The 27,817-nt window shown below is 36.5% G+C and overlaps 1 protein-coding gene across 1 annotated transcript; it reads left to right on the top strand.

Annotated features, from left to right (window-relative positions):
• The first annotated feature begins 995 nt into the window (after window positions 1-995).
• On the top strand, window positions 996-13,797 carry LOC119806165 (tear acid lipase-like protein). The gene is made up of 9 exons (XM_038317781.2): window positions 996-1,100; window positions 1,319-1,447; window positions 2,321-2,511; window positions 5,170-5,279; window positions 8,099-8,235; window positions 10,162-10,305; window positions 10,893-10,964; window positions 13,008-13,079; window positions 13,558-13,797. Exons 1-9 carry the CDS (start codon window positions 996-998, stop codon window positions 13,795-13,797), a joined length of 1,200 nt encoding a protein of 399 aa, XP_038173709.2.
• Window positions 13,798-27,817: the final 14,020 nt, after the last annotated feature.

Here is a 27,817-nt window from a genome sequence, read left to right as displayed (position 1 = left end):
ATCTTTAAGACAGTAGATTTTTAATTAAAATGTATTTGCCTTATTTTATTGTATAAAATATATTTTACTAAAAATGTATCTTTGTTTTAGAAGAGAAAGTTTATCTCTTCTTCTTGTCCTCAATGATAAGGAATTAAGAAAAAGGAACAGAAGAAAATATTCCAAACTGTGTTTATTTTAGGGCAGAAAGTCAGAGTATAGAGAGTGGTCTGTCACTAGGTTCTGTCTCTTCTATGGTAGAGTTAATAATTTGATTTCTTAAAATGTGTGACATTACATTATTGTTCACAGAATGATAGTTTAGCAAGAATCTCTATAGAAGGCTGCAAAGGGAGATTGAAAATAATGTACATTTTTCTTACCAGCACTTGTGCTTCTGAAACCATATGCTTTTTTGTAAATTCTAAAACTATGAATGTGGTGTTTGTAGTGTTATCAAAACAAGCAAACCCCAGCATGGTAATGGTGACAAAACAAAGCCCCCCACTTCTCACATGTACTAGTTTGGAGCGTGGCCACTGTCTTTCTCTCTAAACCCTGCACTGTTTGTCTGTTTTGATTCCTCTCATCCTTAGTCTTTAGATAAACTGTAAAAGGCTTGGATTAAGTTATCTAACCATTCTGAATGAAAAATTTCAACACTAATCTTCATCATTTAGGCCAACTAAGAGAACTTCCTGTGAGGATTTCGCAGAAAGCACAATGGCATACATTTATGTAAATTTAATGAAAGGTGAAGGAAGAAGTGGGTGGTTATTATGAATAGTAGTCAAATAGATTCTATACGGAGCCTTCCTATTCAGTTATCTATAATTACTTTTAATACCATCCATCCTGTTCTTTCTTACATATGAAGTTATATCTAAGATTCTTATTAGACAACATGGCCAGCTTTAAGGAAGGTGATGCGTGGACATAATGTATATCCATGACCCCGAGTTCACGCTAAGGTATTTACTACATCTTGCTAACAACCATTTCCCAGCAGGCTTATCATGTGGTGTTTACTGAGAACAATTTGCCTTGTCTATATATTTGGAAGTATATTTTGCTTAATATTCGAGCCACTACCCAGGAATCCTGAAGCCAACATGAATATTGTGAGTTATTATCATCATTAATGATTCATCAATACCAATGATTTCATCACTATCCATTTTACTCATTGTTTTCAAGCAGTCACGTTTATTATAATCTGAAGGTTCTCTTAACATAGGATTTGCTACCCTGCTCCATAATGAATTTACACTCTAAGAATTATAAATATGCCCAGTTGAGCTATAAATGAAAGTCTAAGTGTTTTCTCTTCTCCATTTAGAATGAGATAATTTCCTACTGGGGTTATGAATACGAAGAGTATGAGGTTGTGACTGAAGATGGTTATATCCTCCCAATTTACAGAATTCCACATGGGAAGAATAAGTCTAGTCATTTGGGTAAGCTCAGAGTGAGAAAAAATTACAACTACATTAATATCCAGTCAAATAAATTCTTTGCAGAATCTTCCTATTCAATTACCTATAATAAGGACCCTCAGTCCTCTGTGATGCAGATGTCAAAGTTGACGGTCTGAATGACACCTGCTTATGCTAATTGACATTATAGCAACGATAAACACAAACTACCTCGTGAATTTAGCTTTCTGGACAGGGTAGGGACTCAGAGACCTCGTGGGAGAGAACTTGCACTTTTAAGCACATTGACTCTATAGAAAGCTTTAGTTATTGCTGGAAGAATTCAAGCTCTTCCTGAAGTAAAACACCTATCTCATATATTCATCTAAAACCTCAGACTGCAAAGGCCATGTTCAAGTTCAGGAATTTGTTACTTTAGTTATTTGCTAAATAATCTACACATGAATCTTAGAATCTCAATCCATTTGTGCATGTTTGTATATTTTGTTTTTCATAAGTTTGAACCCTACTAGATGGGAATATTACTCATAAATTTTTGAAGTTAAAAGCTTCCAGTTAGGAAATTCATATTTATTCAAGGGGTAGAAAGACAAAAATGAGACTCAACAGGTGTGATGATTATTTTACTAAATAATATGGAGATATATTTATGACTATAACATAAATGTAATGATTCATAGCACTTCTTTTGTGGATAGCAGTATATAATGTGGCTCAAATTCATGTTATTAAACATTTCCCAGGAAGGACATAAGAAGTCAAAGAGATGATAATAGAGGATGTAGATGGGCTAAAATTACAATACTTATGTGTAAAATGTTGACAATAAGTCCCATTGTTGTGATGGAGCTTAAAAACAATTATAAATAACAAAGATTTGCTCTCTTTGATTTTTAGTTCCAAAGCCAGTCGTGTATCTGCAGCATGGGTGGACTCTATCTGCTTCTATTTGGCTTGCGAATCCTCCCAACAGCAGCCTAGGTTTCATTCTGGCTGATGCCGGTTTTGATGTGTGGATGGGGAACAGCAGAGGCAACACCTATGCCAGGAAACATATGTACCTAGACCCACATTCTAAAAAATTCTGGGCTTTTAGGTAAAGAATGCAAACCTTTATATTTGTTTTTCTTTAAAATTGTGGGATGGAGTTGGGAGAGTAACAAATCTATTTTAAAAACTTGAGTGAACAGAGCTTTATCTGGTAGGATCTGACAGGATCTTGGATTCATTTACTTTGTTGTATATACGAATAGTATCAAAGGCTAGGAAGGCTTAAAGTGACAATATGTAAGAGAATTGCTTGGCTCACCCTAAAGGTAAACAGCAGGAAAGGTGGCCCTGCAGTCCACAGCAGCCTAGTGGAACTAATAAAATTCTGCTGTTACAGACCTAGACTTTAATAAGTGTTGAACACTCAGCACACAGAAGGAAACCTATGGTTCTTACTTTTTAAAAGCAGAGGCCTATTTATTAGCATTTAAGGCTTTATTTATCCAATATTGCTGAAGGGTCCTATGCAAATAAACTCATTATCATAATTAGTTTACTTGGATAAAAGGACAAATCTAAAAATTGTCCTCCTAGAGATATTTCTCTTGGCTGTACTCAGGTTCTGAATATATTTTAATCTTTCCTCGATAAATCAGGGTCATTAATACACCCACATGAAGGTGAAAGTCACTGGCTTGAATTCTGATAGTGCTGTTTGAGTCTTTTTGAATCTCAAGGAAATGAGTGATGTAGGTGTGTCTTCTATCTATCTGTTGATTTCATTTGTTAATAAAGAAACTGCCTTGGCCAGCCCTTAGGTGGGTGGAGTAGACAGAACAGGAAGAAGGAAGTGAGGTAGATGGCTCAGACAATTGCCCCGCCTCTCCTAGGTGAGGCAGACCACCATGCCTCTCCTCAGTGAGATGCGATAGAGCCAGCTGCCAGGTCAGACATGCTGAATATTTCCCGGTAAGACACCACTTTGTGGTGTTACACAGATTATTAGATATGGGTTAAAGCAAGAGATGTGAGAATTAGACAATAAGAGGCTAGAAATAATGGGCCAGGCAATGTTTAAAAGAATATAATTTGTGTGTTGATATTTCGCATGTAAAGCTAGCCGTGTGGGAGCCAGGGCGGCAGGAACGCAGCCCGTCTGCTCCTCACTACAAATGAGAAAAGTGGGCATCATTAAATAAGGTGAGGAAGCCCTTTGTTTTTTGAAATACTCAAGAAAAATAAGTCTAGCAAAATAAGTTCTTTGCTTTTTATGTACAAAAGCGATATGGGTCTTGAAAAGACTGCATGTTTAAAAACATGCTAAGTAGCTTAGAGCTTTTATGGCTGTGTATTTTGCTTTAAAATTTAACATTACATGTATGTATGTATGTGTGTGTGTGCTCACACACAGATGTGAAGGTCCAAAGACACTTGGAGTATTCTGTTCTTGCCTCTCATGAGTCCTGGGGATCGAATTCAGGTGGTCAGGCTTGGCAGCAAATACCTTTCTCTGTTAAGCTACTTTGTTAGCCCTGTACCTTACTTTTTAATAATAGGTAAATATTTCATGTATTATCATTAATATTTCATTACATATATTTTGTTTTCTCACCATAATGTATGCTTTAAGTTATACATTTTGAATTATTAAAATTACTTTTCATGTATCTTGAAAAAAAATAATAAAAAAGAAAAAAAATATAAATACAAAAAAAAGAAAAAAAAACTGTGTTAAACCCTTTTATGCCATCATAAATTTGTTATGCTCTGATAAAGACATTTTACAAATGTGTCTTCTTATGGAACCATATTTTAAAAGATTAATGAACAAAATTTGCTTAGAGTTTTCTTTATAATTTTGATAAGTAGTTAATAGGAAAGCAGATTATATATATTATATATGTATATATATTTTTTCAACTACTAATAACTTTGCAAATTCACCTAATTCAGGAAATATAACTTCATTGAAATAAAGTGAAGATAGAGTAAGTGTTATTTTACATGTTAAAACTCATGAATTAGACATATACTACAAGTCAGGTACAGAGAAACCATGCCTTGAAATTTAGTCTATCACTTAATGTCAACTTCTTTCAAAGTACACAAACATTAGATCCTCTCAAGGTTTCTGTGGGCATTGAGTGAATGGAGCCTCTGGACAGCTAACAGTGAGTAAAAGATTAGAGGTTTTTGGTTAATGCACTCTCATTATTCAGGTTTCCCTTTAAAGATGCTCTTCCAGCTCATGTTTTAATATATAAAGTGTAAGCTTTAATTATTAACAAATAATTAACTCATACTGTGTTTCTCTTGTCTCGTGCAGTTATGATCAACACATAAAATTGTAGTGATTAGCTGCGGGCTGCGTTCCCGCCGTCCAGCTCCCAGCCACCGGCTAGCTTATGCCCCAAAATAACGACACACAAATTGTATTCTTTTAAATACTGCCTGGCCCATTACTTTCAGCCTCTTACTCACATCTTGACTAACCCATATCTAATAATCTGTATAGCACCACAAAGTGGTGCCTTACCAGGTAGATTCTAGCGTACGTCCATCTTGGGCTGGAGCTTCATCGCGTCTGGCTTCTCTCTGAGGAGAGACACGGCAGTCTGTCTAACTTAGGAGAGGTGTGGCATCTTACTGATCCTTCTACCTCACTTCCTCTTCCTGTTCTGTCTACTCCACCCACCTAAGGGGCGGTCTATCAAATGGGCCAGGCAATTTCTTTATTAGCCAATGAAATCAACTCAAACAGAAGACTCTCCCACATCATAAAATATGATCTTCCTGCCACCATTGACTTCATTGTGAACAAAACAGGACAGAGACAAATTTACTATGTTGGCTATTTCCAAGGCAGCCTTCTGGGTATGTGGGGAGACTGAGATCTAATCATTTCTTACTTTTGTCTTAAAGGCCCACAAAAATTCTTCTGGAAGGAGTTTTATATTTTGAAAATGACATTATCTCAGTATTTAGAAAGGCTTAGACTAGCCAACAACCCAGTTATGAGATTATTTGTTTAAGCAGTGAACATCCAAGTTTTTTGTTGATGTTTAGTAGAAGGGTTTGGTATGTAGCCCAGGATGGCTTTAACCTCACAATCCTTCTGCCTTGGCTTCCTGGGTGGTGAAATTATAGGTTTGAGCCACCGCACCTGATACTTTTTTCAAATTAACAACAGGCATGATTAATATACTTACTTCTCTACTTTTTAAATACCATCATTCCAAACACATAACTCATTTAAATAATCTGTATGTGTCACATATATTTAGGATTTTTTGCAACTGAAGTTTCAAAGACTAAGTAGGCCTGTTTCAATGTCCTTATACTGATATTTTAATGGTAAAATGGCATGTATGAACTGTTTAGGCTTTTTTTTAAAAAAATGAGCAACTAAAGTCTGAGGGCCCAGTGGGCTGCCACAAAACTTTAATTGCCTAGTACCATTTCTGGAATGGTCTGAGGCATGCCAATTTTCATACTAAAAGTCCTTAAAACAATTATGTAATGGCATTCCATTTGTATTTTAGTAAACACAGCTTGCCGGAGGATATGGAAAGTGAAGCAGCCCCACTGGCTGACCTCACAGACCAGGCAGCAATGACACACACCTTTAATCCCAGTAGCCACACTAGCTTGCCATAGAAACCAGGCGGTGGTGGTGCACACCTTTAATCCCGGAACTAGAGAGGAATATAAAATGGGATGAGAGAGCTCTCAGTCTCAGTCTCATTCTGAGATTTCTCGAGGCAGGATTGCCAGTTTGGGATTTAGGTCCAGGTAAGAGCCAGTGGCTGGCTGCTTTACTTTTCTTGTCTTTGGGTTGAACCCCAATTTCTGTCTCTGAATTTTTATTAACCATGCATCAACAATAAATGTTTCCAAACCTGACTAGCTGGAGAAACATTGCTAATTAAATTAAATTGCATATCACTCTTTTAAACATGTGGTGTTGTTACTACTTGAAAGAGAAGTTGCTATCTGTTACTGACAACATATACTGTACACTAAAGAGATCTGACTTGTCCAAAGCTCAGAATTAATGAGGCAGGTTGTGTCAAGGACAGCACAGACCCTCACACATTTAGGGCCATCTTTCTAGGAAATACATTTCAGGATCAAATATCAATTTGTTGTTAGTAACGTAGATCAGCTCATTTCCCTTGGATTAGGCCACACAGCAATGTCTGTGCATATCACAAATGTTGCTGGATTGCAAAGTCATCCTTAATGAAACAAACACCACTAAAAATGGAATGATGATCATGGTTTTATATGGCAGTCTTGTCGATAGCAAGGGGAAAAGCAGAGAGTGGGGTGCCACAGATGTTCTGTGGCCACAACAGAATAAATTTCTAGAGGTCATGATAGACTGGGGAACCAAAATATGGTTGATTTCTTTAAGATCTTAAGACTTTGTATCAATAGTCGTTAAATATGATTATATGCATGTGGGCATACACACACACACACACACACACACACACACACTCACACATACATATCAGGGCATTGGAGGAAGGAGCACACAGAAAGCCATAGAGATTGTTATGTTTCATGTAAGGGACATCTCCACACTCACAAAAGACTGTATGCCAAAATAATAAGCTTAACCTGAACTTATAGGCACTCTTTTGGAACAAAGATTATTCAAGAACCACAAGCAATTGTTAAAAGTGTGACAACTGTGTGCAGACCCTTAATACATGCTAATCACTGTCAGGATGACCAGAAGAGAAAAGAAATGCTTTTTTGAAAAGTGCACTGGCTACACAATACTTGGTAAACATGATTCCACCAGTGTAAGTGTGCTTGTTAGTTTTTTTTATCAAGTTTATGCAAACCGAGATCTTGATTGATAATTGATACGGGGGGCCCATCCCACTATAGGGAGTGCCCTTCCTTTGCAGTTGAGTCTGGGCAGCATGAGAAAGGTAGCTGTGCAAGTCAAAGAAAGTAAACCCGTAGGTTGCATCAGGCTGTGATACCTGCTTCAGTCCCCGCCTCCAGGCCCCTGCCTTGAGCACCTTCCCTGGCTTTTGTCATGGTCCCAATCCCTTAAAAATAATAAGCTATTTTTATTTTATCACATCTTTTTTTATTTTTATTTTATTTCATCACAAAATCAGAAACCAAGCTAGGACAGGAACAGAACTTAATAAGTACAGGAAAGGTTCATTTGTCTAACTGTTGTCATTAAAAATGCACTCGGAGTCACCCAAAACCAAACTAAGTACCCAAGCCATCATTCAAAAAAATTGATGAAATAGAAAGCAATTCAGTGGTGCACGCTCAGGTGTTTGAGAATGAGACTGCCAGAGACAGCCTTGAAATAAATGAGAAAGAACACACGTTTAGGCGCAGTGGTGAGATAGCCAAATGACATAAGGAGTTTAAATCAAGAGAGAACACTAACGGCTGGAGTGATGGCTTAGGGGTTAAGAGCACAACCCACTGATCCAGAGGACCTAGGTTCCATTCTTAGTACCCACATAGCATCTCACAATCGTCTGTAACTCCTAGTACAGGTGTTCCTTACATTATATTCTGTCCTTCTCGGGCACCAAGCACTTACCTGGGGCCCAGATACACCTGCAGGTGAAACATTCATGCACATAAAAACGAAATACATGAAATAAAAATATAGGACACCAGGAAACTATCATCTTGTTTTCTTTCAGCCTTTGGGGCATTTTCAGCAAATCCACAGCTGGCCCAGAAGATCAAACTCAGTTTTTTACCGGCTCCAGTTGCAACTGTTAAATATGCATCAGGGGCCATCCGTGCCATCACATTCTTGGGAACAACTTTGACCAAGGTTTGTAATACTTACTAGCATGCTGTTAGAAATAACAACACACTTAGAGCTTTCAAGAAAAGACAGATGCTGATGTATTCTTGCCCTCACTTCACTGTGCATTTTCCCTCATGGCCCCAGTGCATCTCCCCCAGAACCTCAGCTGGGTCCTACAGGCTCTGTCTTCTCATATTACAGTTCAGGGTTTTAAAAATCCATTTATTTTTTTTCTATCTCCTGATTTTTTTTGTGCAAATGTGCCACCTGTATTTCTTTTAACTTTTTTTTTCAGATTTGTTCATTTTGTTTTATGTGTATGAGTGTTTTGCCTCTCTCTCTCTCTCTCTCTCTCTCTCTCTCTCTCTCTCTCTCTCTCTCTGTGTGTGTGTGTGTGTGTGTGTGTATGTGTGTATGTGTGTCTGTGTGTGTGTGTCTGTGTGTGTGTGTGTGTGTGTGTGTGTGTGTACAGTACATGGGTGCCAGGAGCCTGGGGAGGTCAGAAAAAACACACCAGAAACCCTCAAACTGGAGTTATTGAAGGTTGTCTTTAGATAGTGTAATACCCTGTGGAGATCAGAGGAGGGTGTCGGAAACTCTGAAGCTGGGAGTGATAGGCCATTGTGAGCTGCATGTGTGGGTGCTGGGAATCGAACTCAGGTCCTCTGTGAGAGCAGTTTGTGCATTTCCTTCCACACACAGCCTTAGGTTCATCAGGCAGTGTTGATGTTATGCTTTCAATTATAATTTGAGTTGAAATCACTTTGGCTTCAGCTTGATATATTACTTGGCCTGTTGGTGACTTTAAAGTATTTCAAGTGCATGGAGATTTTGATGTATGTCTGATATTAATTTCTACTTTAAGTTCACGTTGTTCCAAGACATCTTTTTCATGTCTGGATTCTTTGAGAAATGTTTTACAGATCTGAATACCCACCTACGTAAACACTCTGTGCACTGAAAGTGTGTTCTGCTAACCTAGGTGTGCTTTAACAATACCTGTGCTATGTTGCTCACAATGGCTTTCATCTGCCCTTTATCTATAGTTATCCAATGATAACTGATAGATGAGAATAGAATGTGTAGCATGTCAATGGATTTTTAAGTTAAACTGATAACTCCAAGCATTTATCAGTTTTTGCTTCATGAACTGTTAAACTTTCTTGCATGAATAAACACTTAGGATTTTAAAACTCTGGGAGTTTTATATGCTCTTGATGAAGTGACTCTGATACAATAGAATCCAATTACCCTCTGAAGACTCTGCTCGGTGATCTGCACTGCATAATACATTTGACATGCAACTTTTCCTTCCTTGGTGTTGGTTTAACAGTAATCTATCTTGGTGTAGCTTTGGCTGCAGTATGTCTTGATATGTGTGTTACTGTAGCGTGTCTTGTAAGTCTGAAAAAAAACTGTATTTACAGCTTGCTCACCATTTTGTACATGGGGGTGTTGATGGTTGACATCAAATTTGAAAAGTTTGAGCATTCTTTCCTTAAATATCTTATCACATACCTTTTTCATTCCCCTCATCTACTTTCTAATCATATACGTGCTAACATGTCCAGTGCAGTCTCATTATTCTCTGAGTGTGAGAGAGTTTTCCTTACTGGTAAGCTAGGAATGTGTCAAGTAATGACAAGTCAGGTAAACTGGACTGGTTCCACCTTAACAGATGGGTCAAACTGAGAAATCACTAATTAATTGGTATTTAAAGGGTTTGCTTTGACAAAATTGATTAGAATTGTTTTAAGAGCACACTATTTCTGGTGGAAACTTTTCTTAACTCTGTGTAGAATGATGCTACAGTGAACTAAGTCCCCGAAATGTTTATCTGTATGTTAAGATGTTGTTTCGTGATTAGCATACATTCCTTCTAGCCTCATGTTTTACTAAATAGAGTCCATTCTCCATGTTATATCTTCTGTTTACACATGTCATTTTCAGATCCTCTTCGGTGAAAAAGACATATTTTCCAGTTCAGATGCTAAATATTTTGTGGAATTTTTGTGCCAGCGTGAGACGGCTGGAGCAGCATGCAATAATATACTTACTTTGCTATATGGATATGACCCCAAAAATTTAAATGAGGTATGTGTGAATTTTGCTTTCAAATCAATATTTTGTGTTGCTGCTATCTTATTGACAGGTGAGCATTAAAACTGAAAACTGTTTATTTAAATAATATGGAATATATTTTAATGTTTTTCTTTTTTATTGAAAATAGATTTTAATATAATGTATTCTGATTATAGATTTCTCTTTCTCAACTCCTTCCAGGTCCACACCCACCCAAATGTAAAATCTTAAAAATAGAATATTTTAAGACACATGTAATTCATGTAATATAGTGTTACATAATTTGCATATGATGTATAAAGTTACAAATAGGGCTATGTCAAAAATTCCATATAAGAACAAATATCTGAATATGATGTACAAATGACAATTTTATTCAAACTTCCTCATTTCAAATAAAACATGTATTAATAAATATTCATCACTCATTTTAAGACTTCTTTCCAGAAAAATATGAAAGATGATATGAAACATGAAAATGTTCACATTTTAAGTTAATCCAGGAAAGATTTGAGTCATGAAAGTGGCACAGTGTTAGAATACAATTTTAAGCTTTCATGTCCTTAGAAAGACACTCATTGTGATTTCCTGTCCCCCAGAGTCGTTTGGATGTGTATGCGGGACAGGCTCCTGCAGGAACTTCAGTTCAAACCCTGCTTCATTATGCTCAGGTAAAATTTTTCTGTCCTTTCTTTGTTTTCCTGTTTAAGATCTCCTCCAAGGATACTCAGCAATTCTCTGTTTTAGCAATCAGTATATTGCATTTGTTTTCGGATAGTAATAAATTTTCAATCTTTCAATCTGTAATATTTCTATGAAAATTAGAAATTTAGTAGAAATATATTTTATGTAAAATTAACATCAGTTTCAGCAGGCCCCAGGGGCTGGTGAAAGATAGGATCTTTAGATGCCTGCAGGCACAAGCATGAGACAGGAAACTTTTCCTCTCATTACAGTAATAGAAAGTCACCAGTTAGGCAACAAAGACATTCAAACTGATCCCTACAGTGTGTGCCCACTAATTATTTTTTCTTCTTCATTTTGAGATATTTAAATTTTATGAGGAAGAGGTATTTTAGATTTGCTTATACTCGCTGGCATAAGTGTTTGATTCCATTAACACAGAACCAAATCTCATCTTTAGAGTAATAGGCACATTCTGATAGATGGCTCACTCAATAACATTTGACTGAAGCAATCTCTTTATCATGGCTCCACAGTTCTAGAATTTGAACTTTGTGAAGCAGTCTGTGTATACATGTGTGAAGATTGCTATGAAAACTTTATCCCTTCTTATCATTTTTTTTAACAAATCCAAAACAATTCATTTGTCAACACACAAATGTGTTGTGATTTTTTTTGATAAAAGTTTTAGGGAGTCATTGAAAATATTTTATACAAAGTAAATTATACATAAATGATAAGCATTTTAATGATATATCAATTTTAAATGCAAATGTCATTTTTGAAATATATGTTATATGAACTGAATGTTATAAGAACAAAAGTCTTTATAGAGCTAGGAAATTAATATTATATGCATTTTTAATTTAGGTTCAAATAATTTTAGACTTTCAGTTACTTTCACATTGTTTATGTGTTCATACACATTTGTGTGTAAATGGTCCTGTGTCTGCAGGTGCATATGAGTATGCCTGCATTTGTAAATTAGAAGAAAACCTTATGTTTTATTTTTAGACATTGATCAGCTTATATCTGAGAGGCTGTGTTGTGAGACATTTGATTACACTGTGTAAAGATATGTCTCTGTGAATGGTTTAATAAAAAGCTAAATGGCCAATGGCTAGGCAGGAGGTATAGGCAGGCTTCTGGACGAATAGAACTCTGGGAAGAAGAAAGAGAGAGTCACCAGTTGGGCACAGAGGAAGCAGGACATTTAGGAGAGGTAAAAGCCACAAGACACATGGCAGCATATGGATTAATAGAAATGGGTTCGTTTAAGTTATAAGAGCTAGTTACAAACAACCCTAAGCAAAGGCTGAACTTTCATAATTAATAAGGTCTCCATGTTGTTGTTTGGGAGCTGACTGGCAGGGCAGAGAAAGACTCGTTACAACACTCTTATCTTGTTTGTTCAGAACTTGCCTAGGAACCCAGCCTGGCTGGCTAAAGGAAACCAGTATTCTATTACAAACACACACCACTGTGCCCTACTTTAGACTCGGGATTGAGGGTTGAATTTAGGCCCTGGTGTTTCCAAGACAAGCATTTTACTGACTGAGATATCTCCCCATCCTCAAATAGTTTCTCATTAATAATGATTTACCAGTTGAATTGCACTTTATACCACTGATTAAATTTAATTAAACTCTTATATTATAGTAGCTTTGCTTTTAAAAAGCAACTGAACAATAGTCATCCCTTTTCAAATTATAATAGTAGCTAGATTTCCATTCTTTCAGGGTTATACTATATATAACATTGCACTACCACAATTTAAATATTACTTTATACGAAATATACATTATTCACTGGTTTTCTCAATCATTTTAATCTGTGTTTGTCTGATACAGAATATCTGTATACAAGCTTTCATCTCCATTAATCCAATATCACAAGGTTACTGTACATTTCTATGGCCCCATTAAATCTGAGTCAATGGTCATACAAAAAAAGGAATTAATAAAGTTCTACCATCTCCAGTTCTTTCTTTCTTTTGGAGGACTTCATTAATTGTCTGTTCTATTATTCAGGGAGTGAGAACAGGTGTATTCCAAGCTTATGATTGGGGAAGTCCATCTCTGAATATGCTGCACTACAATCAGGTGAGATTCCTCTTAGAAAGTATAATCTCTCCTCCCTTTGGAAAGTATGAAAGAATTAGATAAATGGGATATGTTTACACTTCCCAGGACCTTGGTAGATAAAGACCATAGAATGGCTTCAAAATTAGAAAAACGCTTCTTTGTATAATACTAATGTAATATTATAGTGACTATTTTCAAATATCTTGTCATTTAAGCTTCATAATTTTTTGAAATATTAGCCATTACTGACACCATAAATTTACATGTAAACAACCTAAAATTCTGAGAGAGAACTTCTGTTTTCAAAATCATATAGTTTATATGATTTAACAATTGGCCATTGGTCTATTCATATCTGACAAGGCTGAGATTTTACAACTTACTCTATAGCCATAAATTGATAATTGCCATTTTTATTTAATAAAAAATAGTCAACTTACTATCCACAAAGTGATGTACCATTAACCTAAGCATGACTGTTCTTCATTTCCTTTAGCGCACGCCACCACCTTATAACGTAAAGGACATGAAGATTCCAACGGCCATGTGGAGTGGTGGAAAAGATTTTCTGGCTGATCCAATAGACGTTAGACATTTAGAAGCCAATATCTCCAATCTCATTTATCATAAGAAGATTGCTGACTGTAATCATCTAGATTTTGTGATAGGTTTAAATGCCCGCAATGAAGCTTTCGATGAAATCGTTGCATTCATCAATGAAGATCTATCAAGTTGAAGTTTATTTAGGTTTTTGCATATTTTTCTGTTTCTTTTTTGAGGGTCTTTTGTTTTTCATGGTATAAAGAATTCCTTGATTTCTCTTTATTTTAATCAGCTTTTTTTGTGTATCATTGAATCACTTTGCTAAATTATGTGCATTTGTCCTAGAAGTGAAAGCACTAATAAAATGCTTACTTCATCATAAGAACTCTTTCTGTTTCATGGATGTTTTTACATTACTAAGAAGAGGATTTTTTATTTCAATATAATTGTTTATTTAATTATATGTTTCTCTGTGTGCCTGAGTATGTGTGTATCATAAGAAACCAGGAGCCCACAGAGGTCAGAAGAGGCATGAATCCCTTAGAACTGGAGTCATAGATGATTATAACTACATGCAAAGCCACTATGTAGCTGTCTGGAATTGAATATTGGTCCTCTACAAGATTTGAGTAGGCTATAGTTTTCTGAATAAGATGCAATAAATTATGAAATAATAGCAGAAAATACATGAGGAAGGTAACAACTCAGTCAATACATAAGAAATGTGCTGAACACACAATTTAAATGAGCAAGTAATGATCATTACTTACATGAAAACTATTCATAATCCTTCACCATGATATAAGTGAAAATCAGAACTTCATTAAGATTCCAATTTATCGCTTTAGAATGGTTATCATTAAGAATAAAAACACAACAAAAAAGAAAAGGGAAGGCTACATTATACACTGTGGGAATACAAATTAATCCAACCACTATTAAGTTGACTATTGAAGTTCCTTTAAAACTAAAATTAGAACTATCAGATTATATAGCTATTGTTGGGGGAAGAGGCTGCTTGTTCATCCTGGCCACCCAGCCACGAAATAATCACTCAGAAAACCATATTATTTGCAATACTGTTTGGCCAATAGCTTAAGCATATTTCTGGCTAAACTCATATCCTAAACTAACCCATCTCTATTATTCTGTATATCGCCACATGGCTGTGGCTTACTGGCTAAAATTCCCATCATCTATCTCTGGCAGCACCATGGCTTCTCTCTGACTCCACCCTTCTTCCTCCCAACATTCCATTTAGTTTTCCCCACCTATCTCTGTTCCTCTATAGCTCTGCTATAGGCCCAAAGCAGTTCCTTTATTCGTTAATGGTAGTCACAGTATATGGAGGGAAATCCCACCTCACCTCCTCTTTTCTGTTTTAATAAAAAGGAAGGCTTTAACTTTAACATAATAAAATTACACATAAAAAACAGGTATCAAGCAGAAATTGCAGTTACAATATTTATATCCATTTTATGCTTTATCATAATTAACAAAAACTATATTTACTTTCTATCCATTAGCTCTTGCTTCTTATTGGCTAACTCTTATATCTTAATTTAACCCATCTCTATTAATCTGTATATTGCCACATGGCTATGACTTACCAGATAAAGTTCCATCCATCTGTCTCTGGCAGAGCTACATGGCTTCTCACTGACTCCACCTTCTTTCTTCTAGCATTCCGTTTAGTTTTCCCTGCTTAGCTCTGTTCCCCTAAAGGAACTTTTTGCTATAGGTCCAAAGCACTTCCTTTATTCATTAATGGTAATCACAGCATATGGAGGGAAATCTCACATCAAGTTGTTTCATCTCTAAGGATATATTAAAAAAGATTAAAGAAAACAGAAAAATGTAAATACTCATGTTTGTCATGCTACTATTCAGAACTGCCATGTTATAGAATCAGCCTCAGTACCAAATTAATCAATAAAATGTTTTGATTGCACATGTGTGCATCTGTGTTTGTATGTAGATAGACACAAGTAAATGCCATCTCATTCAGCCACAATAAAATTCTATCATTTTCAAGAACTTGGTTGGAACTGAAGAGCATCATATTCAATGAATGATCCTTATTAAGAGAGACAAACTTCCACATGGTTTTTGTTTAATTAAAAAAAGTACAAAAGTAAAATTGGTGATGGAGAAGATTGTAATTAATACAAAAGGACCAGGGAGATAAAGAAAATAAAGGAGATGGACATTATCAAAGCATGCTATATTCTTCTATAAAATGTAAATATGAAATTTTAATTATAAATTGTTTAATCTAAAGATTTTTATGATGGATTAGAAAAGAAAAAGTATCAATTTTGCCTTTACATTTTAACTTTTAGATTCTTTATTCCTCAATGGCAGTATTTAGTGACTACTGGCACCTCAGACAGTTGAGTTCCTTCTTCTCACAGGAAGACTTGAGTGTTTTTGAACACCTCCATGAGGAAGCCTTGCAGTTAGTGCAAAGATGCTGGAAAATCAACAGTCACCACAACCCCCCAAATCAGAAGCCAACTCTGCATTTGTGCCTCCCATTTCTAATGAATGAAACTCTCAGACAACAGGTGAGTAGAAAAAGGAAGCAAGTTATTAGCTGCTATTGGAAGAGGTGCCCCTGAGAGCTGTACAAAGGTACTGAGACTCAACTCAGTCATCACCAAGGGTGGATTGCCCATCTCTGCCTTTTTGTTTCAAGTTTATAAAAAGGCTTTATCAAGTGGAGATGAACACTGCAGAGAAGGGAGACATACGCTGCCTATCTGGTCACTCTAGGTTGCTTCTCTCCGTGGGTTTTTGAGGCAACAGGAAGTCTTTAGCTGCAGTCCTCATGTGGTTGTCACTACATAGCAATATGATAACTCAATATCATGGACCTATAAGGACACTGGGGTCCCATCCCAGCTGCCTGGTGGGAGCAGGGTCTAACTAGCTTCTGAACTCAACATCAGCTGTTACTGCAGAGAGACCCAAGGTGAGTCATGGTGAGTCATGGAAAAGAAGATTGCACCAAAACCTAAATGCAAAAATGCCAAACCAAGATTTCTATAAACAAGATGAAGATGAATGGGCACTTTGAAAAAAAAAAAAAAAACAAAACTGAGATTTCACATTTAAAATATCACTGAATTTTTCTCAAGACAAAATGAAAACAGAGGCACAAACTAAAACAAACCAAGGACAAGACAGAGAGTAGCAAAAAAATAATTCCAAACATAAAATTGAATAATTGAAAAGTCCTCACTTATAACAGGCTCCCAAGAACAATTCATTCCCTACTAAATTCATCACAATGGGTTTATTAGGATCTAACACCAAAGCGAAAGGGAGGCAGTAGAACTCAGCCAACTATGCTTATTACTCCTTCATGGCTAGAAGCCCAACCTGTTACTGAGTACTTAGGCCCATGACACTGCTATTTTAATTTCTTCTTTAAGAATGGAGAGTGAAGTTGAGTGGAGAGGTATCTCAGCGCCTGTGTCTCTTGCAGAGAACCCAGTTTAGGTTTACCTGCACCCACATGGTGGTTCAAAACCATCCATAACTCTATTTCCTGGGACTTCAATGCCTTCTTTTGAACTACAAGAGTAGCATATGTGTGTGGGATACAAAAATACAGGTGAAATAGCCATATATATAAAATAAATAAAATAAAAATCAGGATCAGGTAAGAAAATAGATATAAATTTGTAAAACTGATCATGGTCTTAAACTTCAGTTTGGTAACAGATCTGGCTGCTTGGGTTTTTGATTGTTTTTGTTTTTATAGTGTATACTACATTGGGTGTTTTGTTATAAAAATAGTTTTTAAATGTTCTAGTTTTTTCTCATAGTGAAAATACAAAGGAAGAATATATACAATAATGTCTCAAGACCTGGCAGCTCCATCATTCAATGAAAGCAATGCTGCTCAATGGTTCCTCAGGTTCCCTTTTAGAATATTTTACATGTGACCCTGAACACTTACTCACAGTATTAAAGTGGAAATTAAGCCAACTAGCCTCATTATTTTGAACTGGATATATATAGTTAAAAACATTACAGAGCTTCCTATCAGTTCATTGCTATCAATGTAGTTTAATAATATTGTGATTACTGGAGTTTATTATTTAATCTTTTACAGATGGACTTTTTTCACAGCTTGCTACTATTACAAACAATTTTGCAACGATCATGTTTATTCTTCCAGAGACTGAATGTCTGTCCTTAAGTTCATGCACTAAAATCTAAGCTCCAGCATGACATTATTGGGTGGTACAATTGTATAGGGCTGAAGAGGTCACAGAGCAGATCCTGTTAGTGGCCTCAGGGTCCTTATAAAGGAATTTGTTAGCCAGGTGTAGTGGCACACACCATTAATCCCAGCACTCAGGGAGGCAGAGGCAGGTGGATCAGATCTCTGTGAGTTTGAGGCAAGCCTGGTTTACAGAGGGAATTCTAGGACAGCAAGAGATACACGGAGAAACTCTGTATTGAAAAACAAAACAACAACAACAAAAGGAGTTTGTTTACCTCTTCCACTGTGTGAGAAAAAGGAGAGATGACAGTGTCTGAGATGGGAAGAGTCCTTGTCACATATTCAAGTGCCTTGTGTCTTGATCTCACACTTCTCGGCTTCCAGAACTGGAAGCAATTTGTTATTAATAAATGATGTGCAAGTCTAAGACAGTTTGTCAGTCCCAGGAGTCAAAACAGACTATTTCTTATCTCTGTCTTGCACTTTTGTTCAGCTACCTGTAGGGCAAATTCCCTAAAAGTAGAATTGATGAATCAAGGTATAGTAAGCACACTGGGGCTGAAGAGATGACTCAGAGGTTAAGAACACTGGCTGTTCTCCAGAGGACCCAGGTTCGACTCCCACCATCCACATGTCAACCAAAAATTCTGAGAAAACTCTAACTCAAGTTCTATGGGATTCAAGGTCCTCTTCTGGTCTTGGAGGGTATCAGGCACAAGATACATGGACAGACAGACATGCAGGCAAACACCCAAACACATAAATGAAAAGTAAAGAAAGTTAAAAGAAGAGTAAAAACATTAGAAGCATTTTAGACACAGCCGACTGACTTCCTCACACTGGAGCTTCCAGGTTTCCATCTCCACATTCTTTCTATTCCTAGTCCTCTTGCTAACATGTCCGTGCATTTATTTTAGTTTTAGTTCTTTAGGGAAGTCAGGCCAGTAACTCAAACAGGGCAGGAAACTGGAGGCAGAAGCTGAAGCATAGGCCATTGAGTAGTGCTGCTTTCTGGCTTACTCATTATGGCTTGCTCAATCTGCTTTCTTATCAAACTAAAGACTTCCTCCACTGATGGACTGATGGCAACAACCTGGACTTATAAGCTGCAATAAATCCTTCCCCCCAAGTTGCCCTGGTCATGGTGTTTCTTCCAGCAATAGTAACTCTACCTAGGGCAGAGAATGATGCGTCAACTTTTAAAAGTGCTTTATTTATTCCCAAAATTCATAAGAAGATGAATTTAAACTCTGTGTCACTGGAATAGAAATTTTTATTTGTGTTGTCCTATCAGCAGAAGGAATATTATTTTTTCATTTATCATATTCCTTCAAAATAATATTGGTCAGCAATATGGAAAGTCACTATATGCAATATGACTTGTCAAAGTAGTTAGGATTCATTTATTTCAGAAAGACAGTTGGTTTAATTTGCAGATGCTATCAGTTCTGAGGACTTTTGCAGAGTAATATTTACCTCTCGTTATCTTCCCTTTTTGTTTACTTTTTCCTAAAATCAGTGTAAGGGAAGTGAGCCTGTGTGGTTCTCTATCACAGTTCTCCCTGCTAAGTAATCATGACATTTATCCAGTACAGTGTTCTTTCAAGGGATGCTATAAAGTAGTATATAATCTATGTGAATATTGCATCGTCTACTTTAGTCAGTACATTTAGAGAGTTCTGTGTCTTTAGGTCTCATCTCAGCATCTCCAGGTGTTCCTTACTAAAACTAATCCATGGGAAATGATGGAAGAAAAATTTGCTTGGATTTTCCTCCTTACGGTGGAAGAAAGTGGATAGGGAGATTGCTTTAGTGGATAAAAGACTTCTGTGAAAGCAAGAAGGCCTAAATTTAAATACTCAGAACCCACATAAAAGGTGGGTGTGGTAACAAGAGCCTTGCCCCAAAGCATTTACAGGGTACAGGGCAGAGAAAGGAAGATCTCAGGAATTTGATAGTTATCCAGCCTAGCACAATGGGCAGATATATGTTTACTAAGAACTTTTCTTAAAAATTTAGGTAGGAAGCGTTTGATAGACTCCTCGTCTGACTTCCACATGCTTGAGTATAGCTAGGTATCAATGTGTACACACACACAAACACACACACACACACACACATACACACACCACACTGGAGGAGGCTGGGGATAAAATGAATAAACTCTATAGAAAGAACAGTTTGCTTTTATAGAATTATTAAACCTTATTAGTCTTCTACTATTCTTCTATCTAGATAGCTATGCACAAAATTAAAAATTCTTATTAAATGGCATGTACTGGATGTTGTGGAACTCTGTCCTCTGGGCATTGCTTAGCTGTTCAGTCTTTCAAATCTTAGCCAGCTATGATTACTTGTCTAAGACTCTCACAGGCTCTTCCCAGTTATACTTCTTCATGGAACTGGTGGTAAAGACATCACGAAGAGCTCATAAGGTGCATGAGTTCTCCCTTTTTAAGTGGTTATTGTAGCTGTTCATAATTTATCCCACCCAGTCAAACACATTAGTTTGCCAGTTTGGGCTTGGGGCATTTCTGCCCTCTTTAGACTGAATAGAAAAAGTGCAATCTGGAGAAACTGGATAAAACAATTCCTGCCTGCTAATGTAGAATGCAGTGGTAAGGTAGGGAGATATTAAACTGTTCCTTTCATACAAGATGTATGGTTGTTCGAGGACAGCCTGGTCTACAAGAGCTAGTTCTAGTACAAGCTTCAAAGCTACAGTGAAACCCTGTCTCCTAAAACCAAAAAATAAAAACAAAAAATCAAAAGGATGTAAACACTAAGAAGTATGTGAACACTTGGAATGAATATTTAGTATATCCTAATGTGACATAGATTACAGAGGGATGAGCTGAAAAGATTATTTCAGGGAGAGTATGGTGTAGGAGGTTTTTCTGTTTATGTGTTGCTTTTATTGGTTAATGAGTAAAGAAACTACCTTGGAGCCGGGCGGTGGTGGCGCATGCCTTTAATCCCAGCACTCGGGAGGCAGAGGCAGGCGGATCTCTGAGTTCGAGGCCAGCCTGGTCTACAAGAGCTAGGTCCAGGACAGGCTCTAAAAAAAGCTGCAGAGAAACCCTGTCTCGAAAAACCAAAAAAAAAAAAAAAAAAAAAGAAAAAAGAAACTACCTTGGCCTTTTGATAGGGCAGAACTTAGGTAGACAGGGAAAACAGAACTGAAAGTGGGGAGGAAGAAGGGCAGAGTGAGAAAAACCATGGATCTTCTGCCTGAGATTGACACCAGTTAGAATCTCCAGTAAACCACAGCCATGTGGCAATACACATATTAATAGGGATGGGTTAAACTAATATATGAGTTAGCCAATAAGAAGTTAGAGCTAATGGCCAGGCAGTGTTTTAATTAATACAGTTTTTGTGTGGTTGTTTAGAGTGTAAGTTAGCTGGGCAGCTGGGACAAACAAGCCCCCCCCCCCCACTCCTTGTAACCAGAGTGTCAACAGGGAACTGACATTTCACAGATACTTTAAAAGTAATCAAGTGTGAACTAGGGAAAGATCCAAGGGGTTAGAGTTCCACAGAGCAGGAATTGGAGCAGTAATGAAGTAGACACAGTGAAGCGCATTCAAGAAATTAAAAGTTAGCTATGACTGGGGAGTAGTTTGAATGAGAAAGTGGCAAGATGAAGTACAAGATTAAACTTGGCATAAATGCTTTGTAAATGGTGTTAGAAGATTTTACTCTGTATCGTTAAATGTGGTGGGAAGCCACTGAAGATTTTTTTTCATCCTGGAGTTTATGTATGATCACATTTCCTGAGCTCAGAGTGCCTCTTGAGAACATGTATGTTCTCAGTTCCAATGGGGAAGTTTTCAGAGCATTTATAAATTTAATGTCTGGTGTCTTATGGAAGTTATAATTACTCCCACAAAGAAATTCTTCTTTGCTGAATACTTCAATCCTAGCATCAGGAAAGACAGTTTTCCTTTCTTCTTGTAAATGCGAATTGCAGGGTGGACTTTGCAGGAGCCATTAGCTTTGGGTCTGCTCAACTACTGTAATGACTGCATTTTTCATGTGTCATTCTTTCCTTATTCTATTAAATATTTATTCTATTAAATAAAAAAGTTTATAAAACAAATGCTTCTAATCCTAATCCTTGGAGTTTTTAGTTTTTGTGACTTGTTTGGAGACATTCTTTTACATGTTGACACTATCTGTTGAAGATGGTTTCTTCAATATAAATAAATAAATAAGCTTATATACTTTTAGCTCCTTTGTCAAAAATCAGGTGTTAATAGATATATAGATCAATATCAGGGTCTTTGATTTTATTCCATTGGTCAATCTGTCTGTTTTTATGCCAATACCAAACTGTTTTCATTACTGTAGCTCTATAATAGATCTTGACATCATAGATAGTGATGGCTCCAGAAGTTTCTTTATTGTAGAGGAGTGATTTGGCTATTCTGGGTTTTTTTCCCATATGAGTTGAGTATTGTTCTGAAGATGGACATTATAAAGTAATCCTACACTAGCTCAGAATTGAGTATAATAAAGGGTTCTTTATTCAGGGATAGACTCACAGATCACAGTCCTCTGTATGAATGGGGAACAGTAACCTAATCCAGCAGTGAAGGGAGAGAGAGGGAGAAAGCTTTATGGCTGTATTTATAGTATATTAGACCATGCTCAAGTGGGCTAGTATCTTAAAGTCTTTTGACTGAAGGAGTTTCCATAGCACATCCCACTTTTGTCTAAATAAGAGAATTCTAAGTCTAATACAAAACTATATACAATAGAACAAATATAAAACTTAGAATTATAGCTAGCATAAACAATATCAAACAAGAAACATATGGAAACTGTTTTGATAATTATCCTATCCTAGGGAGTCTAAGTCTTATATTAGAAATATCTTGGTAAAATCATGAGAGGAAAGAAACTACAACTATCTAGTCTTCAACCTCATTGAAGACCTGAGAAAGGAAATAATATTACTCAAGTAAACAGGAAGTACAATCAAGCAATTTCCAAAATGTGCAATAAATGACAGAGACAATTGGCTACCTTGGCAATTACCCAAAGTCTCATTTGCAACATTGGAGCAACCAACTTTGACTAAAGCCTCGAGTAACTGACAGACCTTTTCCACAGGCAGGGAAATTTTCAAAACCATCTTACCCTGTCTTGGCAAGGTTTGGCAGTCTTTTTTCTTATATCCTGCTTGTTCTCTCCTGACACTGTGCATTTTGTCAGTGGCCAAGGCATTTGCAATTCCTTGCCCAAAGGCCAGTTTTGCCAAGAAGAAAACAAGCTCCAAGTGGAGTGTCTTCGTGCCCAACATTCTTTTGGGAATAGATCAGTGCTGCCAGAAACAATTGTGTCTCACTTCAATCCTAAGTTATATAAATGCCATATTCTACAGTTCTTTGAAGTGCTTAAAATTATATATCTATGTGAAATACACTCTCTATGTAGCTAAAGAACCTGATTAGTCTATAAGTATGACAAACATGGATAGCTATTGACCTATAATTCTTAATAACTATGTAGCTTAAAGACTAAAACTTACAGACTGAGCATAGTTCCAGTCTAAATCCACATGCTATACTCAACAGAAATGTGAAGGAAAAAATTTTCAAATTTACATAAATGTGTAAAAGAGTCCTGATGGACAATAAAATCCTGAACAAAGTCATTATAAAATAATACTATTCAGCCCAGAGAGATGAATCCCTGGGTAAGAGCACTTACTCATTCAGGTTCACTTCACAGTTGCCACTTCTGGGAAATCTGATGCCCTCCTCTGGTGACCAAGGACAATTGAAGCCTGTGGTGTAATTACATGCATGCAAAACATTCATATACAGGGCTGGAGAGATGGCTCAGAGGTTAAGAGCATTGCCTCTTCTTCCAAAGGTCCTGAGTTCAATTCCCAGCAACCACATGGTGGCTCACAACCATCTGTAATGATGTCTGGTGCCCTCTTCTGGCCTGTAGGCACACAGACAGAATATTGTATACATAATAAATAAACAAATATTAAAAAAACATTCATATACATAAACTAAGAACAAATAAATAATAAATAAATAGATAAATGGAATGTTTGAGACATTACTGTACCTTACCTTGTTATATTGCAGGATCATAGGAATAAAAACAGCATGAGACTGGTACAGAAACAGACACATGAATATCTATCATATGGAATAGACAGCAGACACAGATATGAGTCTACAATTCACAGCCTCCAAATAGTTAAAACAAAAGAAGATGCCAAAATTACACAGTGGAGAAAGGACAGTATGTTCAACAAATGGTGCTTGGAAAACTAGATATAGAAGAGCAAAACTAGATCTTGATCTCTCACTCTCTCACAAATCAAATACAAATGGATTAAAGTGCTCAATGTGAATCCTGCACTAGGAGAAAAGCTGAGACATATCCTGTAGGTTCAGGCATGTCCAAACATCGATCTGGGTGCTCAGGAAATAAAGCCAACAAAAAAAAAATGATGTAACAGAAAACTGAAAAGCTTCTGAGCAGAAAAGGACATGGTGAACCCAGTAAAAAAGCAAATAACAGAATGAGAGGGGAAAAAATCCCACACTACATCTGAGACAGGATAAGTATGTCATGTGGGATTCCCCCTCTGCATGCTATGAATATGCTTTATTGCCAATGGTTAATAAAGAAGCTGCTTTTGGCCAATGGCTTAACAATATGGTCAGGCTGGAAGAGATATAGAGAGAGTAGGCAGAGTCAGTGAGAAGCCATGTAGACAGATGCTTCTGCTGGAGTCCACAGGAACCTTGTCAGTAAGCCACATTCACTTGGCAATACATATATTAATAGAAATGGGTTAATTTAAGATGTAAGAGCTAGCTAATAAGAAGCTAGAGCTAATAGACCAGTCAGTGACTTAATACAGTTTCTGTGTGTTTACTTCAAATCTGGGTGGCCAGAAATGAATGAGCAGACTCTGCCAACAAATATCTAGAACAATAAAATTAAGGAAACAATCATTGGACCATAGTCTTAACCGAGTGCTCGCCTACTCTCAGACTGATGAGTGTTGTGATTGTTTTAGTGTTTTGGTGGTCTTTATTTCTTTCTTGTACCATTCTATTTATCTAGAACCACCCTAAGCCCTTCCTGTCACTATTGTTTACCACTTCTTTTTGTTTTAACCCACTCTAATTTATCTCGATTGCCCTAGCAACAATAACTAGTCTTACTCTGCCAACTTGCTTCCCATTCACACCCCCCACAACTAATGTTCTAGTAAACACAATAATATCTGCCTCCTTTCAGCCTCAATGAAGCATTGGTATAGGGTTGAGGCCTCATAGACTTTCCTCTGTCCACTTTAACACATCCATTGTTATCCTCATATATTACAAGGAAAGGTTGTTGACTATCAACCATCTCCGGAGGTGAGGTGGCTTTCTTGTACAGTTGCCCTGGGAAGTAAACATGCTGATGGCCAGAGCAGCTGGGAGGTGTCAGGCCCCAACCTTGTATAAAACAGTTTCGGGCCCTTATTTGCTCTAACCACACATAGGGTAGTAGATGTATCTTTTAGATCTGAAAGGTTCTTTATGACCCGTAATCATTTTGTTAATGTGAAGTAAATGTTGTATTCTTCCCCCTGGACTTACACAAGTTGTCATGGTTACTCACAGATGTTGTTTCCAAAGAACAGGGCACTCCATGACCCAGGAGACAGTGGCACCTGTTGCATTTTTCCCTTTTCATGTTTTATTGGTCACGGACATTTAGCTTACTTATATATTTAGTCACACTTTAGAAATGTAGAATAATGTATTAATTTGCTTTTCCATTCTTAGATTTTTTTCCTTGGTTTAATTTTTCCCATTTAAGAAATAAGCCAAAGCCTTTTATAGTCACAACTGCCTTCCTATGCTTTAAAAGAATCCGGCAAGTTATTGCTCTTTGTGTCCCTTATCTGTCTAAAAGGAATGCCCTGTGACCCTGAGAAACAGTCTTGTAACCTTTCCAATGCCAAAGAATTGCTGTTGTATGTGTATATAAACTGGAGACATTTGAAAATTGGGGCAGAACAATAAAGAGCTGGACCTGAACAGATGGTATGCCCAAAGTTATTATAGAAATCTTTCAATCCTCATTCTTGAGAAGCCTTTCTCTAAGTAAGTTACCCTTAGTATTGGTTTGGGAACTGAACTTGGAGATCACTAAAGTACTCTGAATGTGAATAGAAAACCTTGGGTGACACAAGGTTGACAAGAATGCCCTTAATTGTTTAAAAAGGTTATTTAAAATTTCAGACTCTGGGGTCAGACCCACCCTGTGCTTCTGTGAAGACGTTCCACTCACAACTCTAAGATACTGAGCTAAGTTTTACCTCTTGCCCTGATTACATCTTTTGTAAGTTAAATACAGTGACAGTTCATAAATTATCTTCTGTTTTCATTTATTAACTTTTCTAAGTACTTAGAATGTTAGTAGCATATTTGCTTGTAAAATCCTTAGAGTACTTTTTTATGTTACATAAATATTAAGTACTGTTTGGCCCAGTTACATTTCTCTGAAGGTTTAATTTTATTCAGTAGGTCATAGATATATTTCTGTGGTTTAGAAATTGTCTAATTCTTACTTAGTACTCTATGAAGTATCTGTTGAATGACTGAACTTCTATAGGCTTTGCTATATAATTAGAAAATGGAAGAAGAGAGAATGTTGTTTAAAGAAATTATGGATGAAGCTTTGTGTGTGTTGACAAAGACATTAATCCTGACTCAGGCAGTGATTATGTTTCCAGTGAATTGCCATGTTTGTCCAATGAAATGTCAAGTATTGTTACACAAGCATTTATGTAACAGAAAGATGTCATCTTACTGTCCTCCAAAAGCCCATTAGCTAATGATTTGCCCCATCTACCACATCTCCATTCTGCTATTGCCCCATATTCCAGATGTCCTAAAGCACTCAGAGAAGAGAGTAGTTCACGATGTGAACTTCCTTTAAAGCTGTGACTTGGACACTCTGTTTTTCTTTCAATTACTGGGGATGAACAATTTTATAAAAGCTTTTAAATGTTTTTAGAAATAGGCAGGTTAAAATTACTCATACCCAAATCTTCCAAACATGCACAGAACAAAACTATTAGAAGGAAACATAGTGCAAAAGGTTGTAGAAAACTGGAAGACATCCCTTGAAAATATAAATTCTACTGCATTAGTGACCAGGCTATAGAAAAATGCCAGCAAAGTGATATGTGAAGTAACAGTTCAATAGAAAAAACAAACAAAATAATAAAAGGTACCACACTCTTCCAAAAATAACCTGGTGCATTTCTGTTTTACATGGGTTAGGTTTTATAAATAATTTCTTAGTGTACCATGCATTTTGAACATATACCTTTATACTCTTCCCTGTTTTCTTCTCTTCCACTTCTCTCCTCTTGCTTTTTTCCTTATTCTCTCTGTCTCCTTTGTGTACCATATATGTACATACACACATATACAAAAACACATAAATGATTTTATATATCTACAAAAATCTAGAATCCACAAATGAGGATAAACATGCAATATTTGTCTTTTTGAATCTGGTTTATTTCACTTAGTAAAATGATTTCCAGTTGTACACATATTTTAGCAAATAACAGTTTCACTCTTATGTTTGAATAGAACTTGATGTGTGTATGTTTTCTTTAGACAATTACCTGTTGATGAATTACTGGATTGATTCCATAAGTTCTTACAGCGACAAATGATGCAATATATATTGATGGGCAGGTAACTCAGTGTTATGTTGACTTAGAGTTTGGGCAGATATGCAAATAGGGTTTAATTGGGTCATATGGTAATTTTTTTCTCTTAACTTAGTAGCCTCTGGATTCTTTTTATCAAAATATATAAAATGTTTTCCAGAAAGAATTCTTCAAGAAAGTTTAGGTAACTCTACTGAATCTTTGTTTACTGTAGGAGAATTTATGTACTATACAATAGCGAGATACGGTAGT

This window comes from Arvicola amphibius, chromosome 1 (genome assembly GCF_903992535.2).
Source record: "Arvicola amphibius chromosome 1, mArvAmp1.2, whole genome shotgun sequence".
Classification (NCBI taxonomy): domain Eukaryota; kingdom Metazoa; phylum Chordata; class Mammalia; order Rodentia; family Cricetidae; genus Arvicola; species Arvicola amphibius.
This window is presented reverse-complemented; position numbering and strand designations above follow the sequence as displayed.